The 14,082-nt window shown below is 34.1% G+C and overlaps 1 protein-coding gene across 1 annotated transcript; it reads left to right on the top strand.

The window, feature by feature from the left end:
* The first annotated feature begins 511 nt into the window (after positions 1-511).
* Positions 512-12,779, top strand: LOC110915158 (potassium channel AKT2/3). The gene is made up of 13 exons (XM_022159811.2): positions 512-751; positions 882-1,031; positions 1,254-1,596; positions 6,343-6,570; positions 7,531-7,689; positions 8,909-8,966; positions 9,068-9,385; positions 9,645-9,884; positions 10,187-10,507; positions 11,169-11,363; positions 11,462-11,537; positions 11,761-12,345; positions 12,438-12,779. Exons 3-13 carry the CDS (start codon positions 1,346-1,348, stop codon positions 12,554-12,556), a joined length of 2,550 nt encoding a protein of 849 aa, XP_022015503.1. The 5' UTR covers positions 512-751; positions 882-1,031; positions 1,254-1,345; the 3' UTR covers positions 12,557-12,779.
* Positions 12,780-14,082: the final 1,303 nt, after the last annotated feature.

Here is a 14,082-nt window from a genome sequence, read left to right as displayed (position 1 = left end):
TACGGGTACTGTACCAATCCCATTCCTAGTGGGTGGTGGTTTTTATGATAATTTTAATCTTTGTAAGTGGTAGATGATGAAGAAGAAATAATAAAAGTTTTAGTTTAGTAAAAAGTATTATTCAATAAACAAGTTTCACCACCTCTTACACAAAACAAAAGAGAATGAAAAATAAAGAAAAGATTTTAACAATTTAAAAACAGATTACATGAAAATTTAGTGAACTCTTCATATCCATCTATTTGCTTTTAAATCTAAATAAAACATGAATTAGATATGGAGAATGATGAAACTTATGGCATTTTCGTAATTGTTTTGTTTTGTTTAGGTTGAAGTTGCTTAAAAATGGGTGATGTATCAATAGGTTAAAATGGTGGTGTGATCATGTGTGATGAGGTCTCACTATTAGATAAGAAATGGGGTCAATGTCATAGTCACATATATTCATAATGGCCACCTTTCAACTCCACTAATTTAGCAACTTGTCACATGAAAATACAAAAAAACATCAATACCATTTTGGTGTTTTGATACACAATTACTTTCACCTATAACTCAAAGACCACCATCGTCATCGTCGGCACATCATCACCACAACATCGTCATTAGTTATTTATAAGAGGAAAAGATAAGACATGAATGACATAACTTTGTCACAAGGTTGTTATCAACCTGTTATTCCTTTTTAGCTTATACCATGTAACATTCCACAAGAAAGAGACCGCGCATCTTAGCACAAGACTGACATCAGGTTCCTTTTATATCTCTTATTCTATGTTTTTTGACACAGACTATATTCGAGTCTACTTGTATAAATTTTGTGTAACTTGTTTATGGTCGTTACCTAACCATCAAAGATTCTTTCTTGTGTTTCTTTTAAGGATTCGGGTCCATAACATTACTTTCACCTCTTCAATTGGAATAACTCAAAGACCATCATCGTCATCGCCGGCACATCATCACCGCAACATCGTCATTAGTTATTTATAAGAGGAAAAGATAAGACATGAATGACATAACTTTGTCACAAGGTTGTTATCAACCTGTTATTCCTTTTTAGCTTATACCATGTAACATTCCACAGGAAAGAGACTGCGCATCTTAGCACAAGACTGACAACATGTTCCTTTTATATCTCTTATTCTATGTTTTTTGACAGAGACTATATTCGAGTCTACTTGTATAACTTTATGTGTAACTTGTTTATGGTCGTTACCTAACCATCAAAGATTCTTTCTTGTGTTTCTTTTAAGGACTCGGGTCCATAACATTGCGTAGGGTGTTCTTACAACGTGGTAGGTGTTCTTACAACGTGGTTAGACTCTTGGTCTCTTGTATGTAAAATATGGAAGTAAGGCAACCAATGTTTCCGAAATCATACACCACTTTGTACGGTAGCGCATCAAGCGATGGAAGTGTGAAAGACATGAATATAGATTTGAGGAAGGAAGTAAAGGGAGAGGAAGAACAACACTTGAATATAAGGAGCTTGTCAAAAGTTATAATCCCTCCATTGGGTGCTTCATCAAATTATACACAAAACAATATTCATTCAAGATCCACCACCATCATCTCTCCATTGGACTCCAAATATAGGTAATACCTCATTTCTACATGTCATCTATTCATAAGACATGCTATAATTAGTAGCCATCCAGTAAAGTATTAGTAATTATTTAATTAGAATACAAATTCTAATTTATTTATATTCATAAAAGTTAAAAGTTAAGAAAACTTGGAATTTCTTTTGTCCTTAGAGCATCTCCAATAAGGCACTATTTAGGTGTTTTTAGGGAGAGAAAAAGTGATGTGGAGGAGAGAGGGTGTGAGGTGGAGGAGAGAGGGTGTGAAGATGTTTGTGAGGAAAAATGAGAAAAAATGAATGAGTGTGAGTTATGTGAGTGTAGTGAGGAGAGAGGAGAGAGAAGAGAGGAGAGAGAGAAAAAATGTGTTTGTGAGAGGGGCAAGTGAGAGAAAGAATATGATTGGTTGGGCATGTGCCAACTAGGCACCCTAAAGAATGAGAAAAAATGCCTCTTATTGGAGATGCTCTTACGAAAAGTTTTCAAGAAAAGTGTTATCTTACTATGTTTGGAAAGAATCAAACTTGTTTATATCTAAACAAATAATACTTACTCAAGTTAACAATCAGGAAAACTAATATATGGATCACTTTTTTATATACGTTGTAGGTGTTTTATTGTAGGATACTTTTCTGTTGCTATTAAATCTTCTCATGTTTTTATTATCTTTTTAAATATAAAATAATTTTAAACTATTTCTTTAGTGACCAATGTTTTTTATTCATAAATAATATACGAAGATAAATATATTATTAAACATCCTTGAAACTAATTACCTCAAGATACAATAAAAACTCCCTTCTTATCCATGTCATGTGTAGTCACAAAGCCCTTTGTAAGGCGTTATGCGACAACTAGCGAAACGCGTAAGAGAGGGACTTTATGGGGCTTTATGTAACTTGAGTGTGTAGTGAGAATATATATGTATGGGGCTTTATATAACTTGCCACACCCCTTGCCCACTTCCACCCCCCGCTTCCACCCCGTTCACCCTAACGAGTGCACTGAAACCAATCTCGTCCGTGCAATGCATGGGATTTAGGGCTGGCAATTTTATACGAATACACGAATACATGACACGAACCTACGCGAAGTTAACAGATATCGTGTATGGCCTTAACAGGTATCGTGTACCAAACAGGTAGACACGAGATTACCTATTAATTATCGTGTATAAACAGGTTAAATACCTGTTTACCTGTTAATACCGTTAGTACACGATAAGAAATTAAATTAAATAAAACTCATCAGCCATGTGTATGTGGTTCCTTAATTCCTTTCTATTTTCATTCCTCATTCAATTCAAAAAAAAAATATAAACCCTAAACTCCCTCTGTAACTCTCAGATAGCATGTCGTGTTCGTGTTTTTTTTTTGTGTTAACAGGCATTAACAGGTAATTTTCGTGTATAACAGTCGAACACTCGTGTTAACAGGTATTAACAGGTAATTTTCGTGTATATCGTGTCGTGTTCGTGTTTGAAAAAAATGACACGATAAGTTATCGTGTCGTGTTCGTGTATGGGATTTCGTGTATCGTGTCTTATCATGTCGTGTCTTATCGTGTCGTGTCTTATCGTGTACGGGTATACACGATATGCCAGCCCTAATGGGATTCAAATTAGTTTTTACAATATAAATAAAAAGGTTATTCTATTTACACCTAACTTTTTGCTATTTACACTAACTGATATGACATTAATAAATTTAAATATGTGTTTTTCTTTTATAACTTTCGATATGTATGTTTTATTAAAAAACGAATACGGTTTTGTGATGTGTTTGTTTTTATCTACCTTTTGCTATAAATTGTAGAAAAAACAGAATATAAAATCTTATAACGAAAAAGCTAGGAAACCTTAGCTTTTCAAAATGACTTTTCCACCTTATACAAAAAGTTGTTTTAAAAAGTTCTTTTCACTTGTCAAAACATTATTTTAACTTATTGGCTTGAAAAAGCCAATAAGTCAATAAGTTGTTTCAAAAAGCTAAGCCAAACACAAGGGTATTGAAATTGTGTCCCTAGTTCAAATCCCAAGGCATCTTTTAAGTTTTAACATTGTTCTAAAATTCAACCAAAATACATTCATTATGTTTTTTTAAATATTCTCACATTATACATACATATATATATATAGGAAAGTTAACGTACAATAACTCTTAACATACGACCGGTATGACATATAATTACGCACGTTCATTTGAAAATCACGCACATTATAAACTCAAAAACCCTAATCATGCATGTTGAAAACATTAACACGCACGTTATATACCATAATCACGCATGCCCCTAACTCCTAGTTCAAAATCGCATCCCCCCTATTCTACGGTCTGATACCATTGTTACTGACTATTGACTCCAATCGAATCAAAGCTTGGTCATGTTCCTACATCCTCTGTTCTACGGTCTGAATCAAAGCTTGGTCACGTTCCTTCAACCTTTGTTCTACTATTTTGATTTCAAGTCGTCATTTTGATGAAACTTTTCAAAATCAACGATGAATTTGAACCCCATTCGATTGAATTGACCGAACAATGGCCAATTTGAACTGAAATGAAAAGAAAACTGAACCCAATTCGAGTCGTGATTTTGATGAAACTTTTCAAAATCACGCATGTTATAGAACAAAATCACGCGCGTTTGTCGTACGCGTCGTACGTTAACCCTAATTGTATTTACACTTTCTCTCTCTCTCTCACTATACATACATATATATACTATAATTTTAACGTGCGACGCGTACGAATGGGGTAATACAGGTTGCGTATGTAATTATGTTTATAAGTTGCGTAATTATGTTTATAAGTTGTGTAATTATTGTGCGTAATTCATTATGCATGTTGCGTAATTACATATATATATATATATATATATAGGGTTGGGCTATATAGAAAACCCTAAATATTTAGGAAACCCGGGAAACTCAAAGCTCCCGACTTTTTTTTTTTTGAAAAAAATAACACATGTAATATACATGTTTTTAAGAGTTTTGGGCCAAAAAAATCAAAAAAACGCCGAAAGGTTTTTTTAAAAAAAAAACAAATTTCAGCAACTTTCAGCATTTTTTGTCTAACACATGTTAGTCAACGAAGTTTTTGAAACTTGTTTATTTTTTTTTTTTTAAAAAGTACTCGGCGCTTTTTTGTTTTTTTGGCCCAAAACTCTTAAAAACATGTATATTACATGTGTTATTTTTTTCAAAAAAAAAAAAGTCGGGAGCTTTGAGTTTCCAGAGTTTCCTAAAATTTTTAGGGTTTTTTGTCTAGCATTAACCTATATATATATATATATATATATATATATATATATATATATGGGAGAAGGATCCGTTAGGAACCACCCTTTATTGCGAAAACCGTGAGAATCAATGTGAACACAACCAAAAATACCTAAAAAAATCTAAAAAACACCCAAAAAATTCTTTTTTTTTTGTACTTTTTTTGGAAAATCGCTATATTTCGTCAATAATAAAAAAATTTTCAAAAAATCGTTTTTTTTTCGAGTAACAGTTATCCATGCACATGTGCATATGTATCATTTCTTTGACAAATTCCGTAATTCATTACAAATATTAGACAATTGCACTTTCATTTACACGACCATATGTAATACACTGCTTTTTACATTACCAATATTAGAAATGCATATGTGCATCTATATGTATCAACCTGAAATAAGGTGTTTTGGTACACTACTTTGAATACACTTTCCCTTTCATCTATCATACCATCCATAATATACTACCATTACCTCCTACCATCCATAATACAATACCATTACCTCCTACCATCCATAATACAATACTATTACCAATATTTTCACTTAATTACATGTATATCAACCTCATTTATACCATCCAATCAACATATTACATCATAAAGACAACTATAACCAAACCATCAACCACTAGATATAACTAACCAAAAACATTGTATATGGGCCTACTTCTCCATTCAAAATCACAAACTTTTTGTATCAAAACACGTTATATCATGGTTATACATAATGACACATATGTGCATTTTGAATATTAGTAATGTAAAACGTAGTGTATTACGGATGGTATTGTAAATTAAAGTGCAATTGTCTATTACTGATAATGTATTACGGAATTTGTCGAAGTAATGATACATATGCACATGTGCATGGATAACTGTTAATCGAAAAAAAAAGTTTTTTTTTGTAACGAAATATAGCGATTTTTTTAAATATATAAAAAAAAATTTGAGTGTTTTTTTGATTTTTTTTAGATTTTATTTTGTGTTCACATTGATTCTCGCGGTTCTCACAATACCCTATATATATTGTTTAGTTATTTTATTCATAGGTAAGGGGAGTGGGGGTGGTCCGTGATGGAGCCCCCATCACGAGTGATGGACCTTAGAACACCGCTGCCACCATAGTTTATAACGAGTGAAATTTATAACGCGTGGATTTTATCACGTCGTGGAAAATGGAAATTGTAAGGGAACATGGGGGTTTATTTTTTGGTGTTGTGAGTGATGACCACCGCCACTAAAAAAGGTTGTGAGTGATGAAATAATGGTTGATGATATGACGGAACTTGATTGGGTGTTGTGAGTAATGAAATTTTAATCACACCCACTCCCCTAACGATATTTACTTCATGCGTAATTAGATGTATATGTTGGGTAATTACTTTGCCTCATGCGTAAGTACGCTTTGCATGTTAATAATCCTTTGTACGTTAACCAGCACATATAAAAGATAACTAACTATGGAAAAACAATTGCAGGTATTGGCAGACATTAATGGTGGTAATGGTAATATATTCAGCATGGACATACCCCTTCGAAGTCGCCTTCCTGAAAACCACCTCTGCACAATCTCACACACTACTCTACATCGCTGACTCCATCGTCGATCTCTTCTTCGCCGTCGACATCGTTTTGACTTTCTTCGTCGCTTACTTTGACTCCACTACTCATCTCCTTGTTCGTGATCACAAATCCATCGCCACCAGGTGCATAAGCTTCTTCTAATTATTACTATAGTATACTAACATTTGCAAGTTTTTTTTTTCTTTCTAGGATAACATTTTTTTTACTTTTAATTTCATCTCTTATACTATAAATTAATATACGAGTTAAATGTCATTTTAATCTATGTGGTTATGGTAATTTTGTCAGTTTAGTTTAAAGGTTTTATTTATAGCCTGTAGGTCCAAAAAGTTTTCAACGTTGCCAACTTGCCATTTTAGTCCAATTAACTTAACCTCATCCGTACAACTCTGTTAAGTTGTAGGCAACTTTTGTTCCGACGAGTTAAACACAAATGAACTAGATGGGATGGTTTTGCTTTCTATAGATGATAAAATTGCCCCTAACTTACCAGAGTTGTATGGATGGGGTTAAGTCGGTTGTACTAAAATGACAACGTTGAAAACTTTTTTGACCCACAGACTATAAATGAAACCTTTGGATTAAACTGACAAAAGTGACCAAACCACATGAACTAAAATAGCATTTAAGTCTTAATATACAACTTTAATGAACTAGTTTTCCTATATAAGTTCTGTTCATTAGTTTCTTTTTTATAAAAACCAAATACGCGGCTGCGTTTAATTTTCGTCTGGACATCCTGATATATTTTTTTTATTGAAAACAGAGTTGTATTCGAAATAGCGGTATGGTAAGCCGGTACCGACCGAACAACATCGATACCGGTACTAGTACCGTTGTTATCGGAACCGGTATCGGTAATCGTTTTTATGATTTTTAATCGATATAAAAAAACTTTATTTTTTGGGTTAATAATACACCTTTTGTGTAATAAAACCATTGCAAATTCGCTTTTTTTTTGTCGAAACCGAGTCATACAAATTTCAACATTTCGTCTCAACGCGTAGCTTCACCTAGTATTCCCTTTACAGTTTCAAACCTAATTACGTATTGATTCGAATTGTATGTTTGGGGAAATTAAGGTACTTATCGACATGGTTTGTGATGGATTTCGCATCAACATTGCCATTTGAATTGATTTCGTACTTGTTCACCGGAAAACATGGTATGGGACTGTCGTATACCATCATTGGTTTGCTCCGGTTCTGGCGGCTCCGCCGTGTGAAGAAGTTTTTCACCAGGTAAGTAAAGTAGGTTAATGTTTTGTGTCATTTGGCGTACTGGTGTAAATGAGTCGAGGTGCTCGTGAGCTGTGTGAGATCAACTTGTTAAAAGCTCAAATCATGTCGAGCTTATGCAAACTCAAGAGCTTAGAAATAGACTAGTTTAATAAGCTTGCCTGATTCTGAGCTTTAGTTACCGAGCCCGATTAAGCTCGTCAGACTAAATGAGCCTAATATTGTTATAATTTATACCAAATATATATGTACATAGTAATTATTGGTACATATAAAATTATTATAAAAATAACTAAATAATATATGTTATGTGATATATAAAAAAGATTAAATTAAATGAATATGAATAATTCATAAATAATAAACGAGCTCGAGCTTGAAAATCTATTCATGAGACGATCTCGAGCTCTTAGAGTAAAGCTCTTAACAATCCGAGCTCTAGCCTGGCTCAACTCATTTACACCCTTTAGATGGCCTTGATCATAATTTTTTTATGTTTAGGTGGTTTAGTAATTCATACGTGGTTTTTGTATGAGTTTTGGAAGTGTGTTGGTTTTTAGGTGATGCGCTCATGGGAATAGCGGATCTTAAAAATGTCAGACCGGTTTTTAACAAAATTTATATCGGAACGTCTGTAATATATTAAACAAAATGGTGTAGTTAATTTTTCTGAAAGGGTTAAATATTACAAGTTATTAGATAAAAAAATAACATTATATCTTAAATTAATTAGTGGAATAAAAAATGAGAAAAGAGGTATGCATATGCTATTCCCACAACCGGATTTTTTTTTTTTGATGAAACAAATTGCATTCTAATTAGCAGGGCAAATTACATAAGAATAGCAGGTAGACGAGTAACAAACTGCGCCGCCATCCTCTTCTGAATACAGTGGCGGATCTTGACCTAAAACTTAGCATGGGCCGATGTTTTTTGGAGATAAAATCAGCCTGGGCCGAACCAATACACATTTAAAAAAATTCTCGAAAACCTGAAATTTAACACTACTGGGCGAAAAAACCGCACGGGCCGAGGCCCGGTCCGGCCTCCTCTAAGCTCCTCCCCTGTCTGAATAGAAAACCCTAATCTATTAGCGGATTTGAGAACCGCTATTTAAACTAGCGGATCACCTAACTTCCAAAACTCGCCACATGTGAATTTCTAAATCACCTAAACATAAAAAGTATTGCCTATAAGATCAACTAACATATTATCATGACAGACTTGAGAAGGACATAAGGTTCAACTACTTTTGGGTCAGATGTGCCAGGCTTCTGTGTGTAAGTCAATAATTACAACATCAAGACATGGAATGATAGCTTTTTGGATCAATAATTTATGGTTTAATGTGTGTTTTTAAGTCTGGTTGGGGTGTGCCCAGGTGACTTTATTTTTGGTACATTGTGCTGGTTGCATCTACTACTTGCTAGCAGTGTTGTATCCACAAGAAGGAAGAACATGGATCGGGTCAACAAACCCGAACTTTAGGAAAGATGATCTTTACATTCTATACATATCAGCCATGTATTGGTCTATAACTACGATGAGCACCGTGGGCTATGGTGATCTTCATGCCCAAAACAGCGCGGAGATGGCGTTTATTGTGTTCTATATGCTCTTCAATCTTGGCCTCACCGCCTACATTATCGGAAACATGACCAATTTAGTTGTTGAAGGCACTCGTCGCACCATGGAATTTGTAAGCTCTATATTAATCTTTCTTTAAAGTTGACTTTTGAAGTCAAACTACTAAGTTTAGAATCAAAAATTCTACATGGAATTTGACGCATATTGCATGTTGGACTTGTATAAGTTGACTCTACTTGTTACAAAGTTCATGTATGTAGTCATTGACTTACTTTCATGTCAAGAATCTTACGAAATTTGAATTGGCATCTATGTTGGTTTGACCACAAAGTCAAACCTTTTAATTTAAATGTGTATTTGTTGCATTGTAGAGAAATAGCATCGAAGCAGCATCAAGTTTTGTGGGTCGGAATCGGCTTCCAACAAGGCTTAAAGAACAGATACTGGCATACATGTGCTTGAGATTTAAGGCTGAGAGCTTGAATCAACAACAATTAATTGAGCAGCTGCCAACAACAATATGCAAAAGCATTAGACTGCATTTGTTTTTAGCAACAGTTGAAAAAGTTTATCTGTTCGACGGTGTTTCCAGAGAAATTCTCCTACTTCTGGTATGAATTATAATAACTTTGACCTTTTTCAAGTCAAACATGTTACATTGTTCTATGATTTATGTGGGTTTTTGTTTTGTTCTTCGAATTTCGACTGGTATGATCCTGAAACTTTGACTTTTCAAGTCAAAGCTCTCACGTTTAAAATCCGAAATTTGCATAAACTTTGCATAAGCCCACGAATGTCGAATTCTTTCCATTTTCGGTTGGAAATGTTTGCCAAACTCCTGATGACTATGTAACACTCTTGAATCTATACTAGACTGTTTGACCTTAAAAGTCAACCCGCTATATGAAAACAGATTGCGGACATGAAGGCCGAATTCATACCACCAAGAGAAGATGTTATAATTCGAGACGAAGCACCTGATGAAGTCTACATAATCGTTTCGGGTGAAGTAGAAATAATAGAATGTAATCCAATGGAGAAAGAACAAGTGTTGGGTGTTTTACGTACATTCGACATGTTTGGAGAAGTTGGTGCACTTTGCTGCAGACCACAGTCTTACACCTACCGAACCAAGACCCTAAGCCAGCTCTTGCGGCTGAAAACCACAGCTCTCATTGAAGCAATGCAAACCAAACAACCTGACAACGTGTCCATCCTCAAGAACTTTCTTCAAGTATGGTTAACTTTCATCATTCATATAACTACTAACGTTTGGTTATTGCTTTTCATTGTTCTCATAAAATTTGTCGTTTTTGGTTATTTTTCTAATAATTCTTTAATAGAATTTTCCACATGCGTAACGTGCTTTTTTTCTAATCTGATGATTATTACAACTTCAAATAATAAGTAATCTACGCCCTGCTTGCAGTATGCTCATATAATGTATATATGTGTGGGCGCTCGGGGGCAAAAGTGAAAGTGCTCTAATTTAACGTTATTTTACTAATTTCGTGAAAATAACGATAAAAGAGGGGATGGTTAATCATGCATCATGTGGTGGCGTTGATAACCGAAAGACAAGGGGTACATGCACAAATCGGCGTTTGTCTCAATTGTTGAGTGTTATGTGCCTTATGTCCAAGGCTTGATACAAAACTACTATCGAGCCGGGGGGTCTCACTGGAAGCAGCCTCTCTATTCCTACGGGGTAGAGGTAAGGCTGTTTACATCTTACCCTCCTCAGACCTTACCTTGGTGGGATATACTGAGTATGATGATGATGAAATAATAAGTAATCACATTCAAACACTATTTGTTAAATCAATATTCTATTACAAAACCGCAAATTTAAACACCCCTTATGAACATTATGCGCGTGTCTTGAATCTCCACAGCATCACAAGAAGCTTAAAGATCTGAACTTAGGCGACTTATTGTTGGATGGTGGTGAAGAGAGTGTAGATGGAGATCCAAACATGTCTATGAACTTGCTTACCGTTGCTGGTACGGGCAATGCTGCTTTTCTTGATGAACTCCTCAAGGCAAGGCTTGATCCCAACATCAGTGACTCAAAAGGAAGAACCCCTTTGGTAATTTACTAATCTTTCTATACCAAGATCTTCGTAAAACTATCTCATTTAAATAATACGAGGTCATGTTATGTGACGGTATATTGTGTTTGCATCAGCACATTGCAGCATCAAAAGGGCATGAAGAATGTGTTTTGGTCCTTCTAAAGCATGCATGCAACATGCATCTTAGAGGTATTTTTGTTTTAAATTATTATCATTCATTCTTGGATCCGTCACTGTGTACGCGTCAAAAAGAAAGGTTTTTGGAGCCGTGGGAGTAGCCACTTTATTCCCTACCAATAGCTCTGCTATTAGTGAAATTTTACTGTGTACATTTTGTTTTGCGTTCTTTTATAGTTTTTGGCTTGACAATAAGCAACTAACATATATATATGATATATGTAATGTATGACAGATATCTATGGTAATACTGCATTATGGGATGCCATAGCATCAAACCACCACTCAGTATTCCGTATTCTACTCCATTGGGCTTCCATTTCCGACCCCTTCATAGCCGGTGAGCTTTTGTGCAAAGTAGCAAAGACGAACGATCTAACGGTGATGAAAGGCCTCTTCAAACACGGCCTGCTTGTAGACTCAAAGGACCACCATGGATCAACAGCTATCCAGATTGCGGTTTCTACAAACAACATAGAAATGGTAAAGCTACTCATGATGAATGGCGCGGATGTGAATGATCAAGCCGTCAAAAACAATATCCCTGAAGAAAATATGGTAGATTTTATGGCAAAAAGAGAGGTTGGATACCGTATCATGATGCCGGATCAGGAGCCTGTGGTGGCGAAAATTGGTCATGGTAGCCGGAAAGAGGACGTGGCCACGACAAGGGGTATTTTGGTAAAATCACATGGACAAACTGTAAGCAGGGTTAGTATTTACAAAGGGCTTCCTATGCAAAGGAAGAAGATTTATTGTACAGAGGCTGGGAAACTTATCAAACTACCAAGTTCACTAATGGAGCTTAAGATCATTGCAGGTACATATGTTTGTACTTTGTGTATGTATGTTGTACATTTTTTTCAAGATCAGTCTTTTTTATAAATATATTTTTTTTATTTAATGTTGAAGGTAAGAAGTTTGGATTTGATGCTACAAATGCAATAGTTACAGATGAAGATGGAGCAGAAATTGATTCCATTGAAGTGATTAGAGACCATGACAAGCTTTTTATTGGAGATATCCCTTGATGGTTTAATTTATTAAAAAAAAAATATATAAAAATGTCTCCATAAAGTGTAGAATTTATATATCAAATATGAGTTAGGATAAAGCTGGATATTATAAAAATGCCTCCATCTTGGAGGTGTTCAATATGCATCCTTGTGTGTAATAATGTAAGTAAAGTTGAACCCTTTTTTCTCATGTAACATAAATAACTAAACTATTTATAAGAAAATAGTCATAGTTTAACCATTAGTGTTATAATGGAAGTTAAAAGATAAAAAAGTTCTACATGTACAAGTGTATATGCCGATGACCTTCAGGTGCATGGAAGATGATGGGTTCGAGTCTCGCCTGCAGCAAAATTTCTCTAGGTTAAGCCAGGGGTTTTACCCAGTGGCAGAACTAGCCGAAAAGTTAGGGGTATCCTAACTTTTTTTTAGGCTTAGGGGTATCCTCTATATAACGGAAACAGAGTTGAGAGATATTTTTACAATACGGAAAAGGAGTTAAGGGGTATTTTTACACTACGGAAACGGGGTTGAGGGGTAGTCCGTGCTACCCCTAATAACACTCTATGTCCGCCTCTGGTTTTACCATAGTGGGTTGGTGATGGGGTTCCTCTAGAATCGTGGCAGGCTGGGTCACCAGCGCGACAACACCGTCTACTTTCGCAGACGTGGGTGGTCTTTTGCCATTGGGTTTACTCGGGTGATCAATTTTTATTGGTCGCTAAAAAAACCGTACAATCATAAAGGAAAGCATGTTTACACTTCAGGTTTGACAAAACTAAAAATTTAAGATGGAAAGCAAGTAATAATCTTTCTATACTAATAAATAAAAATCTTTTTTTAACACGTGTCAATCTCTGTTGTTTTCTTATCTTATTTTTCAGTTTATTTTCCCTATTAAATAATACTTTAACTAAATATAATTTAGATAACGATAATAACTTTTTTTTATTAAATTTTGAATCAGTAATCTCCTTATCTTATTTTTCAATTTCTTTTTTCTATTAAACAATAGTTTAGCTAAATATAATTTAGACAAAAATAAAAACTTTTTGTCAACCTTTGAATTAATAATAATATATAATTTGTATTTTCTCCTTCTTCGTAGGAGATTGAAGAAGTTTTTTTTCCTTTGTAGAACCACATAAACATATAATTTTTTATTCTCAATTAAATTAGATTTAGTTGAATTATATTTTTTAATACTATTATTATTTAGTATATAATAGGATACAAAAATAAGAAAATTATATTAAATCACAAACTTTATAGAACTCTCTTAATTATTTATTATTTCTTTTTATTTTTTTTTCTTATTAATAATCATCTAATATTTCATTGGTTCTACCACGTGTAATACATATGTTTCTAACCTAATAATAAATAAAAATAACTAATTAAAATTTTAATAAGTAAATAGTACATCGAATTTATTATTTAAATACATGTCTTCACAACCGTATGCGTTAATCGATTATATTATATTTATTTAAATCATGCAATATACGAGGTATTTTAAAGAAATAACTGTATTGTTTATT

Source organism: Helianthus annuus, chromosome 16 (assembly GCF_002127325.2).
Source record: "Helianthus annuus cultivar XRQ/B chromosome 16, HanXRQr2.0-SUNRISE, whole genome shotgun sequence".
In the NCBI taxonomy this organism is placed as follows: Eukaryota; Viridiplantae; Streptophyta; class Magnoliopsida; order Asterales; family Asteraceae; genus Helianthus; species Helianthus annuus.
The sequence above is the reverse complement of the archived record's forward strand: the minus strand, read 5'-3'. Positions and strand labels throughout refer to the sequence as shown.